The sequence below is a fragment of the Sus scrofa genome, chromosome 5 (genome assembly GCF_000003025.6).
Source record: "Sus scrofa isolate TJ Tabasco breed Duroc chromosome 5, Sscrofa11.1, whole genome shotgun sequence".
Lineage (NCBI taxonomy): Eukaryota > Metazoa > Chordata > Mammalia > Artiodactyla > Suidae > Sus > Sus scrofa.
In genome coordinates, this window is record NC_010447.5 from 42,823,816 (window position 1) to 42,836,527 (window position 12,712).

At 39.8% G+C, this 12,712-nt stretch overlaps 1 protein-coding gene across 7 annotated transcripts in view; it reads left to right on the plus strand.

The window, feature by feature from the left end:
• The window catches only part of DENND5B (DENN domain containing 5B), a 228,305-nt gene that overhangs the window by 181,140 nt on the left and 34,453 nt on the right, over positions 1–12,712 (plus strand). For all 7 annotated transcript variants that reach the window (XM_021092091.1, XM_021092090.1, XM_021092092.1 and 4 more), the window contains one exon: positions 2,392–2,473. In XM_021092091.1, the coding sequence (XP_020947750.1) occupies positions 2,392–2,473 (82 nt within the window). The remainder of the gene's footprint in view (positions 1–2,391; positions 2,474–12,712) is intronic.

Below are 12,712 nucleotides of genomic sequence, written 5' to 3' on the forward strand. Positions count from 1 at the left end.
AAATTAAAGCTAAATTTTATTTTATTTTATTTTTTCTGAGGACTTACTTTGTGCCAGGCATTATTTTAAACACTTTACATCTTTTGAATAAGGTAGGTACTATGACTGTCCCCAATGTGCAGATGAGGAAACAGACCACAGATACCCAAAGTCAACGAGCTATTAAGTTCTCTATAGGGTTTAAGAAAGCCATGTTCTTTTTTTTTTTTTTTTTTTTTTTTTTTTTTTTTTTTTTTTTTTTTTAGGGTCGAACCCATGGCATTCGGAGGTTCCTAGGCTAGGGGTCGAATCATTCCTACAGCTACCAGCCTACACCACAGCCACAGCAACTCGGGATCCGAGCCATGTCTGTGAACTACACCACAGCTCACAGCAACACCGGATCCTTAACCCACTGAGAGGGGCCAGGGATCAAGCCCGCAACCCTATGGTTCCTAGTCAGATTCATTTCCACTGTGCCATGACAGGAACTCCAAGAAAGCCATGTTTTTAACCATTAAACTATACTGCTCTCAATCTAAAGTGATAAAAGGCTATCAACAAAAAGAAAGATACAGAAGCATTAAAGGATGAGCTACTTTGGACTTTAACACATTGCATGGAGTCATGAAAAAGTACATCATATGGTTAAGGAAAATTGATCAGAGAAGAGTAACTAGAAAAATAGGATTCCAAAATAGGATTCCCAGAACATGCTTAGGCCTGTGAATGTTCTTATGGTAGATGCTGCTGCTTCTGGAAATGTCAGACTCCCCTTTTATTAAACCACCCTGAGGCATGGTTCTGTCTATTGCCATGTCTTCCCCTAGCCAAGTTGCAGATCATGGTCTCAGCTTCTTTCTCCTGCCTCATGATCTTTTTATTTTTCTCTCCTCTTACCCATTTCTTATTACTTGTGTGGCCATCTTTCATGCTGTCTAATCATTTGGGATGTAGAGGCATTTTCTGTGGTATTTCACATTCTTCCCCAAAATCAGGTTGTGCTTTCATTAATAACACACTTAAGTGGTGGTACTCTCAGACAGAAAGACAAACAACACATTCCCTGCAAGTCTCTGGAACAGTTTCCTTATGTCCATTACCTCTTGGGTATCAAGATGAACCACCGTTTCCAGTGACCCATTGAAAACTCCCTTCCCAAACTTCCAAGCCAAATGCCCTATTTATCACCTACTTAGTAGGGAAGGCCCTCAACAGGACAGCCTTCAGGTTGGTCAGGCCACATTGTCTTTTTCCTAGCAACTCCATCACTATTCATTTATATCTGCCAAGTCTCAGCCCAAAACACGCAGATCCTAATCCACCAAAATGTCTCCCAGCTTCATATATGTGTTCCCCAAAGTACAATTAGTCTAAAAACTTAGAAAATTTAATATATAGGAAAAACCCACATCCTAAATTCTCAGTTTATCAATGTATTTGCCACATGTGATAGTGCAATTTAGTTTTCATTTACAGATGGGAAAATGGAAATAAAGGGTGCAAAACTCCATGGCATCTCATTTAAAGGAGATTGAGCCCTCCAAGTACAACATATTAGCCAATAATTGATTGCTTAGCAATTGCTATGTAAAAGAATAATCCTTCCTTCTTTTATAAATATTAGCTATTGAGGCTTCATAAGACTCATGGACATTGTACTTCTAACTGTCCATGTAGATTACTCACTTTGCATGATTTACATACTGTAGTTTGGATTCTGCTCTTTGAAGTAGAAACTAATCAGACTAAAGAATCCAAACTCGGAGTGCCTGCTGTGGTCCCACAGGTGAAGGATCCAGAGTTGGCTCTGCCATGGCACAGGTTCGATCCTTGGCCCTGTGGCATAGGTGTTGCCACAGCTATGGTTCAGGTCGCAGCTGTGACTTGGATTTGATCCCTGGCCTGGGAACTTCCATATCCTGCAGGTGTGGACAGTGGGGTAGGGCGGGGAGAGAATCCAAACTCAGGTTTTCCTTTTAAAACACTTCTTCAGGGGGAAAGGGAATTGTGATTGTAGTTCACTAGCCCAGAGATGATTCATGTCCTTAGTAGGTTAATTTACAGACATTCTTTCGTGTAATTATTCAGAGCTATTAGAGTGATAACTTTAGAAAATGACTGGCCCTTCTGGTGAAAATGTGCACAAGTCATCTTATTTTGAAGTGGGCTTTTATGATTCATTAAAAATTTTCAAATACAGCCCTAGATTAAGTAGAAAGAAATAGCTAGTTTACTGTATTAACAAAGTAGGAACATTGGGTAGACAAATTTGAGCTTTTCTGTTGTCTTTAAAATTTGTTCACATCAAAGTAATTTCAAAGTATTTATTTATGCAATGTGAACCATGTAGATTTTTTAAAAGTCTTTACTGTTATTTTTCTAATACTTTGCTGATGTTTTTCTACATAGTTGCCCTTGGACCAGAAAGAAGAAAATCTGACTCAGGAGTTATGTTGCCAACACTCAGGGTGTCTCTCATCCAAGACATGAGGTATTTGTTATATGTGTTAGTATATGGTGATAACTTTGTAATATTTTGTGGCTTTCATTTAAATTGCTCAAATAACTGTGGCTATGGCGTTTTTTTGCTAATGTATTTTTGAAGAAAATATTTTTTATGGTCTTACTTTTATACTATTATATTTTTTTCTATCATTAAATCCAAAGGCAAATGCAGCTAAGTTTTAAAGCACCCCTAAATTATTTTACAATTTCTTTTGTTCTTTTTTTTTTTTTTAACCTCTTTAAATTCCTGCTGCCCACAGATACAGACAAAAAAATCTGCAAATAATGACAGGTTACTTAGCAGAAAAATTGCTGTTGGGTAGATTTAGTTTGAAGCAAATGCAAATCTGAGAATTATCACTTGCAATTACTGGTTTTAGAAATCATTAAAAGACATCAGTGTACCTAAAATAGATTTATTGAGCTAGGAAAGCAGAGGCTTTTTTCTTTTAAACTTTTGGGTGCAATACTGAATCAACTATTAAAATATGTGAATTTAAAGTGAATGTTATAACAATTATGACACTTGAAATTTTCTTTTGTGGTATACATTAATATTAATTATTGATGTTTATTTGGTTTGTCAGATGCTTACTACTGAAAAACGTAACCTTTGCTAGTGGCATCATAGTATAGTGACACATCCTGGCTTCATTCTAGCTGTGTGATCTTAGGTTAGGCACTTTGTAACTTGTCTTTGCCTCAGCTTTTCCATCTCTCTCTTAGAAATAAAAACAGTTATCTAGCCCATGTGAGTTAAATGAGTTAGTCCATTATACTAAAAAGTTTCTGGAAGTACTTGGCTCATCATAAGAGTTCAGTAAGTGTTGGTTTTTGTTATCTGAATCACTTCCTATATTTATTTACATCTTAAATGCTCTTATTCCTTGATAGATGAAATGTAGTTGTCCTCATGTGACTTTTGATTCCTTTTGATGGTCAGCATGAGATGAGTAGTTATAACTAGGAGGGGAGAATGATCTCCAGCTCTCTTGATGGAAACCACATGTGTTCTGCAGTGATTCCACAGTAGCCATACTGTGAGGTGATGATGGTTGAAAGCGCTGCAGCGTTGACCTCACTGGCCAAACTTCTGAAACCTAATTAAGAGATGGTCACATCATGTAAGGCTACCTTGCTCCTTTTAAGTTTCCTCATTATTTACTTTTATCTCCTTCCTCTTGTTTTTTTGTGGGGAGGGGTGTCCGGCTTTGATAAACTCACTTCACTTTTTAAGGGGCAGTATAGCATGCTGGTTAAGACCTCAGGTGCGGAACCAGCCTGCAAGTGTTACTCTTTTAGCTCTGCCACTCACTAGGCTCTGTAGCAAAGGGCAGTGGCTTATATTCCCAGTTTTCTCACCTCTAAAATGGGGATAATAGTAGTGTTTCTCTCAAAGTTTTGGTGTAAATATTCAATGAGTTAATAAAAGTAAAGCACTCATAATAGCCCTGGGAATAAATGTATGTATATGACTCATGCATACACATACATTTATATTTATTTCTGTTTCTAGTTTATTTATATGTGTATATATTTTTGCACACACACAATTTTTTAAAACCATAAATTCATGGTGATGTCTGATTCCAGTTCAGTACCACAGGGATCATTCTAGCCTTCTCCCTTATTTTTTTTTTTAATTTTTTTGTTTTCCCACTGTACAGCAAGGGGGTCAGGTTTTTCTCCCTTATTTATAGTTTTTTTCTCCAATCATAAGAAATCTGGCTCGGGAGTTCCCTTGTGGCTCAGCAGGTTGAGGATCTGGCATTGTTACTGCCATGCCTCTGGTTGCAGCTGTGGCACAGGTGTGATCCCTGGCCCAGGAACTTCTGCATGCCGCAGGTACAGGCTCCCCCCACCCAAAAATAGGAGGAAACCTGTTTCTCATTATCTGCAGTATATTCACTTACTTGTTCAACCTATAAGGTAGTTTTGGAATTGCTACCTCATAGGAACAAGGGTACCAGTTAAATACGGTGTTGTGCACAGTTAGTTTTATCATTAGCCTTCCAGTATCTAGTCAAAATATTGTTTTCCAAAACTTAGATTAGTTCTTTTTTTCTCCACTCCCTTCAGTGTTCGTTTGCTTGTTTTTTGTCTTTTTTAGGGCCACACTGATGGCATATGGAAGTTCCCAGGTTAGGAGTCAAATCGGAGCTGTAGCCGCCAGCCTGTACCACAGCCACAGCAACTCCAGATCTAAGCTGTGTCTGCGACCTGCACCACAGCTCATGGCAACGCCGGATCCTTAACCCACTGAGCGAGGCCAGGGATCAAACCTGGGTCCTCATGGATGCCAGTCAGGTTCATTAAACCACTGAGACAAGAGGGGAACTCCTTCAGTGTGGTTTTATTATTCATTTGTAATGTGTTAGGTTTATTCATTAGCTTGTATTCTATTTGGGGTTCCTTCCACATCCTAGTGGTTTTTTTGTTTGGGGTTTTGTTTAAATGTATATACAGTAAGATTCATTTTCTCCCAGTGTGTAGTTCTGTATGTTTTCACCAACACACAGTCATGTTATAGAACAGTTCCATCATCCTCTTGTGTACTCCTTTTGCATCAGCTCCTCTTCCAGTTTCCTACCCTTGGCAATCACTGTTCGAAGCTCTTTCCACTGAGAGGGCCTAGAAGTAGTAATAACCCAGTAACAGCATACCTAGTGCCCACATATTGGTTTCTAAATACCAATCTCTAGTGAAAGGAACCATGGCTCTCTAGAGAAGTGATTGATTCCAGGGCTGAGGAAGCAAAAATATAGGATAAACCTAGCGCATCTTTGGTAAGGCCAAAAAGTAAGAAAGTGCTCAGAAAGTATAGGATCATGTAATTGAGACATATGAGCCAACCTGAAAGAGCTCCATATGGCCAAAGATGAAACAATTTGAGTAGCAAAATAAATAACAGTGGCATTAGAGCATAACCCATAAAATAAAATAAATATCCAAGGGCCTATTATATAAACAAAGAATTAAATAAATAATTCCCCTTGTGGCTCAGTGGGTTAAGAACCTGACTAGTATCCATGAGGATGCAGGTTCGATCCCTGGCCTTGCTCAGTGGGTTAAGGATCTGGCATTGCCATGAGCCACAGTGTTGGTCACAGATGCAGCTTGGACCCCATGTTGCAGTGGCTGTGGCGTAGGCCAGAAGCTGCAGCTCCAATTCAGCTCCTAGCCTTGGAATTTCCATATGCCTTGGGTGCATCCCTAAAAAGACAGAGAGAGAGAGAAAGCAAGAAATGAAAATGTTACAGCTCTTTTTTTTTTTGGTCTTTTTAGGACCGCATCCATGGCATATGGAGGTTCCCAGCCTAGGGGTCTAATCAGAGCTACAACTACCAGCCTACACTACAGCCATAGCAACACTGGATCCTTTACAGCTCTTTTTTACAGAAGCATTCCAGGTAATAAATATAGAAAAATGAAGTAGAAAAATTAGTGTTTGAAACAAGAAACCAGGATATTTGCATAATCTCAAAGTATCTTTCCCGAAGAATTTATTAATTACAAAAGAAAAAATGGTAAGTTTACAGTGGAAAAACCCAGCAGATGCCACTTTAACCAAGTGATCAAGGTTAACGTCACTAGTAATAAGATATAGCTAGTAATGTGATACACTTTACTGATACAATACACTTCTGCGGTATTCCTGTCATAAATGCGTGAAGTCAGCATAACCATGAGACAAACACACATTGAGGGGCCTTCTACAAAATAGGTGACAAGAATACCTCCATAAAGATATGGAAAGGCTGAGGAAGTATTATGGATTGGAGGAGACAAAGGAGATGACAGCCAAGTGCAATGTGGGATGCTGGATGAGATCCTAGGACAGAAAAAGGCCATAGATGGAAAACTGGTGAAATCAATCTGTGATTCAGTTAATAGTATGTATTTAGTCTTTTGTCTTTTTAGGGCCGCACCTGTGGCATATGGAGGTTACCAGGCTAGGGGTCTAAGCGGAGCTGTAGCCACCAGCCTACACCAGAGCCACAGCAACGCCAGATCCGAGCTACGTCTGCGACCTACCCCACAGCTCACGGCCACACCAAATCCTTAACCCACTGAGCAAGGCCAGGGATAGAACCTGCAACCCCATGGTTCCTAGTCAATTCATTTCCACTGCGCCACGACGGGAACTCCAGTTAATAGTATTGTACTAATGTGAATGTTTTAATTTGGTTATATAAGATGTTAATATTAGGGTGAGCTGGGTGTACAGAAATTCTCTGTACTACTTTTACAACATTTTTGTAAGTCAAATTATTTTTTTTAATGTGTGTATGTGTGTACATATATATATATATATATTTTTTTTTTAAACCAGGCCTGGTACAAAGTAAACATATAAGGGCTATTATTATTATAGCTGTGCAGGAGTAGATAGCTTATAATTATTATTATAGCTTATGCCCTGTCTGCCAGGGCCCTACTTGATCTGAGCCCTGTCTAACTGCAGTATTATTTCCTGTCACTCTTCCTCTTCTTTGTTTTCTTCAGCATGCCAAGCTTGATTCTTGCCCTGGGTCTTTCTTTATCTGTTCCCTTCACCTGAGAGCTTTCCCCTGATTCTTACCCCCATAGAATCTCCACAAGCCAGGCTCTTTCTTGTCATTGCATGTTAGTTCACATGTCACTTCCTCCAAGAAGCCATCCCTGACCACCTGGTCTATAGCAGCCACCCGGTCACTGTCTTTCGAATTCCCCTATTTTAATTCTTTGCATAATAGCACTTATTTGCTTGTTTGTTTTTCTAATGCTGCTTAAAAATTTCATGAGAGATGGGAGTCCATCTGGCATGTGAAACTGTTGAATTGCTAGTGTTAACAGTCTAGCACATAATTGGCTCTCAATTAATATTTGTTAAATGAAGGATTTGCCATATTTTTAGCTTTCAGTGTGTGTGAGGGAGTGGTGTGTGTGTGGGTAACATTTTTATATATGTGTGTGTGTATATATATATATATAAAACTGCTATTGAATTATATATGACAAACTGCTATTGAATTATATTGGTTACAGTGTTGAAGATTTAGTTAAGTGGTGATTGCTGAGATACTTTTTACTAATCAATTTAAAATTTAGAGTACAGAAGAAACTTGAGAAGTCATATTGCCTAGCTTCTTCTTTTTATAAATGTGGAAACCCAGACACAGGTGGGTTAATATAGCCAGTTAACAGCAGAAATGCAACTAGAACTAGACCTGGCAAAAGTTCAGGTCTCTTTCTTACCAGATGCAAGTTCTCAGCCTTTGCCCTGTCACCAGAAAAGGTGCCAGGTGTGACTAGGCACAAACAAGTTGGCAGTAGTATACAGGTGTGCATCAGCCTTAATATCATTTAGTGTAACTTTGCATAGTCTATATTTGTTCAGGATACTCAACTCAAACATTGATGTCCTGTGACTTCTCATGTAAGGGTTACTCCAGCTTTCAATCTTCAGACATGGACTGAAAGAGACCCCCGAGTGCCCTAAAGTGACATTTTCACCAAATGATAGATGCTTTTAGTAAAACTTAATTGGTTGATTGCTTTCAAAAGATGTTTAGTAAGGTAGAGAGGCGTTGCTGAGAAAATACAAACTGACTTGCTAGGGTTTTGCCCTAACATTTCATTATAGAAAATTTTAAACATAGAGCAAAGTCAAAAGATTTTATAGTGAATATGTCCCTATCCTCACAACCAGAGTTCCTGTCATGGCTCAGCAGAAACGAAGCTGACTAGTGTCCATGAGGACACAGGTTTGATCCCTGGCCTCACTCAGTGGGTTAAGGATCTGGCATTGCTATGAGCTGTGGTGTAAGTCGAAGATACAGCTCAGATCTGGAGCAGCTGTGGCTGCAGCCACAGCTCCAATTCGACCCCTAGCCCGGAAACCTCCATATGCTGCGGAGGCAGCCCTAAAAAAAAAGAGAGAGGCATATCATCACAACTTAGATTCTACCACTAACATTTTTCTGTGGCTTTATTTAAATGTTAGAGTAAATAGGTGTGTATATAATAAAATTTACCATTTTAACCATTTTTATGAGTACAGTCAGTGGCATTGAGTACATTGACTTGGTACTGCCATCATCACCACTGTCCATCTCTAGAAGCTACTGTTGTCCCTAACTGAAACTCTGTATCCTTAAATAATAGCTCCTTGAGCCCCTGGTAACCACTGTTCTATTTTGTCACTATGAATTTGACTATTCTAGTATCTCATAAATGGAATCATATCTTTTGTGTCTAGTTGGTTACACTTTGCATAATGTTTTTGAGGTTCATCCATGTTAGAACATGTATCAGCATTTCCTTCCTTTTTCTTTTCTTTTTTTTTTTTCTTTTTTCTTTTTATGGCTGCACCTGTGGCATAGGGAAGTTCCCTGGCTAAGGGTTGGATCGGAGCTGCGGCTACACCACAGCCACGCAACACTGCTTGTGGCAATGCCAGATCCTTAACCCACTGAGTGAGATCAGGTATCCTCACAGACACTATGTCTGGTTCTTAACCCACTGAGTGAGATCAGGCATCCTCACAGACACTATGTCTGGTTCTTAACCCACTGAGTGAGATCAGGCATGCTCACAGACACTATGTCTGGTTCTTAACCCACTGAGCCACAATGAGAAGTCCCAGAATTTCCTTCCTTTTTAAGGCTGAGAATTCCAGTGTATGCATAGACCACATTTTGTTTATCCATTCATCCATCAATGGACATTTGGGTTGTTTTCCACCTTTTGGCTATTGCAAATAGTGCTGCTATGAATGTGAGTCACAAATGTCAGTTTGAGTCCCTCCTTTCAGTTCTTTTGGGAAGAAGTGGAGTTGCTTGATCATACAGTAATTCTATGTTTAATTTTTTGAGAAATTACCACACTGTTTTCTACCATTTTACGTTCCCACAAGTTGTGCACAAGGGTTCCAATTTCTCCACATCCTCACCGACATGTGTTATTTTCTGTTCTTTTAGATAGTAGCCATCCTAATGGGTGTGATCTCCCACTTATGGCATGCGAGGCAGCACTTGTTCTAGGTCTTCAGAGACCTTGTGCTAGAGTCTTCAGCTTTATAAGATCAGAAACCAAATCGTTAATAAAACAAAATGTTATCAGACTCTAAGATACTCTTACTAACCAAGAGACTTCAAATACCTAAGAGAGACAGAAAAAAATAGTAGGTTGGACTTGGGTCATCTATGACCAGGGAAGGGTGTGGTCACAGGAAACCAGTTTATTATTTCCTTAACCAGAAGACTTGATATTCTTCTGTTGGTAAGGATAGGCACTGCCTGTAAGCTGGATCAAAATCAGAAGCTGCTTGCTGTCCTCCTTATCATCCAGCTCCACATCACTGATCCTCATGCTGAGGGAACTCATGCATGAGGTTGTCAGGGAACAACTCAGAAACTGCCCATGGTTCTTTCTTCCTTTCCTCTGCTTCATTCTGCTGCTTTAAGATGACTTTTCTGTATTGTCGTTCTTATTCATATGTTTCTCAGTGGACAGTTTTATTTCTGTTTCCAAGTTCTCAGCAAATACTTCATTGTAATCCCTAAATGTTACCTAGATAGTTGATGTGGATGTTTTTCCCTAAAGAGAAACACCCAAGTAATATTCTTTTTTTGTTTTGTTTTGTTTTTTGTTTTTTGTTTTTTTGTCTTTTGTCTTTTTTTTGTTGTTGTTGTTGTTGCTATTTCTTGGGCCGCTCCCGTGGCATATGGAGGTTCCCAGGCTAGGGGTTGAATCGGAGCTGTAGCCACCGGCCTACGCCAGAGCCACAGCAACGGGGGATCCGAGCCGCGTCTGCAATCTACACCACAGCTCACGGCAACGCCGGATTGTTAACCCACTGAGCAAGGGCAGGGACCGAACCTGCAACCTCATGGTTCCTAGTCGGATTCGTTAACCACTGTGCCACGACGGGAACTCCCCCAAGTAATATTCTAAACTTTGATTTCTCAGTCTGAACAATTAAACAAAAACTCGTTTTCTAGCGAGGTGGCATAAATCTCTGCTTTCACGCTCTCTGTTGGGCATATACCTCTGTCAGTACCTCCGGTCTCCCCCATTTCTCTCTTGAGGCAAAGACATGGGCAGTTTGGAGACTTGGAGCCCTTGTAGTTGTCAATAGTCTTGATACCAGACTGCTCAGCAGCTGGCATGAGTCCAGGACAGACATGTCTCCAGGCCATCCCCTTTGTCATAGATCTCTGACAAATCCCCAGGACCTTCATAGATAGCAGTTGTCACCAAACTGTCAGTTACAGAATGATTCTTTTCTTCCAAAGAGAAAGGCTTGGGACAGTAAATAATTGTACAGATAAAAGAGGAGTATTACCATGCCATTACCATTATTACCAATTTCTTTCCAGAATAACTATGCATATATAATCTTAGCCATTCAAACAGACTTTTATTCTTATTGACAAAATGTAATTAATAATGAGGAGCATAGTGGAACATCACAAGATCGAGGAGACTGTCAGTTCTACAATCTGAGTATTGTTATTCTGCCTGTGAAAACAAGTGAACAGGGTATCTGAGTCAACATTTCAGTTTACATATAAAGATGGGAAGAAATAAAGATAAGTAAAATGGCTAGTCACTTTATCTTTTTCTTTTTTTTTTTTTGGCCATGCCAAATTCATACCAAATTCAGCATGCAGAAATTCCTGGGCAAGGGATCGAACCTGCAGCATGGGGACAATGCTGGATCCTTAACCACTGGGCCACCAGGGAACTCCTACTTTATCTTTTTGTAAATAATGTGTGCATATGTGCCTGTGAGCCCCTGGCTTTGTTCAACACTACAGTAGTTATGATTTTGTTGCTCTGGGAAGGAATATTTTGAGGAATTTTTGTGACTTCAGAATGTGGGCTCAAACTAAAACTGGCTAATTCCTTAATTTAAGAATATTATTGGGTTTCATTGGTGATACAGTGAAATAAGCACCAGAGTTGGACTCAGGAAACGTGGATTCAAATTTAGTTGCTGCAACTGTTAAGAATCATTCAGTTTTGGATTTCTGTTGTGGCTCAGCGGGTTACGAACCTGCCTAGTATCCATGAGGATGCAGGTTCTATCCCTGGCCTCACTCACTGAGTTAAGGATCCAGTGTTGCTGTGACCTGTGGTGTAGGTTGCAGACGCAGCTTGGATCTGGCCTTGCTGTGGCTGTGGCATAGGCTGGCAGCTACAGCTCTGACTTGACCCCTAGCCTGGGAACTCCCGTATGCTGCAGGTGCGGCCCTTAAAAAAAAAAGAATCAGTTTTAGGGAAGAGAAGCCCATTGAAACTTAACGTCAGCAGAAAGGATTTATGGGAGCTATATGAGGGTATTTTCCAGAATCCAAGCACAAGAACTGTGGCTGGATTTGAAACAGTCTTGTCCTGGGTTACTCTCCACCTCAGTGGAAGTAAATTGTCCTGCTTTTCCTTCCACTTCTGCTGCTTCTCCTCCCCTCCCCTGCCCCAGTCCCTTTTCCCCCTTTTATGCTTTACTGTGAACATTTTGGCCCAAGCCAAAAATTAACTTGTTTTTTCAATATACTGATTCCCCGTTTCTGAGCAAATATCTGATTGGCTCAGCTTAGATCAGGCAAATGCTTCTTATCTGTTCAGTTCTAGCTGAGGGATCCAGAGTCTGGGACCATCAGTCGTGGTGGTACTGGAGTTGTTTTTCTGCTTCTTCTGGGTCTGTAGAAGGAGAGTTTCTCCAAGAATGTGAGTATCATAAAGGATTGGTAGAAAATGGCTGGCATCTCTATAATAATATGCACTATTTCTTTGACCTTGCATGGGTCACTTAGTCCTGATGAATCTCAGCTTAATCATTTTTTTTCTTTTTTTCTTTTTGGCCACACTTGCAACATGTGGAAATTCCCAGGCCAGGGATCAAAGCCTAGCCAGAGCAGCCACCCAGGCTGCTGCAGTCACAACACTAGATCCTTAACCCACTGCACCACAAGGAAACTCCTCAGCTTTCTCATTTATTTATTTATTTATTTATTTTTTGGTGCCGAAAAGCTTTCTCATTTTTGAAGTGAAATAATGATGGTTATTGAGACAATTAGATAAGACAGAACACATAAAAATTAGAAAACTTTGTACCAGTGTTGGAGACAAATCAAATAAGTTATTTAAACCACACCACATATACTTTTCTAAGAATTAACAGGATTTTTTTTCAGTTTTTAAAGTTTTATTGAAGTATAGTTGAATTTCAAGGTTGTGA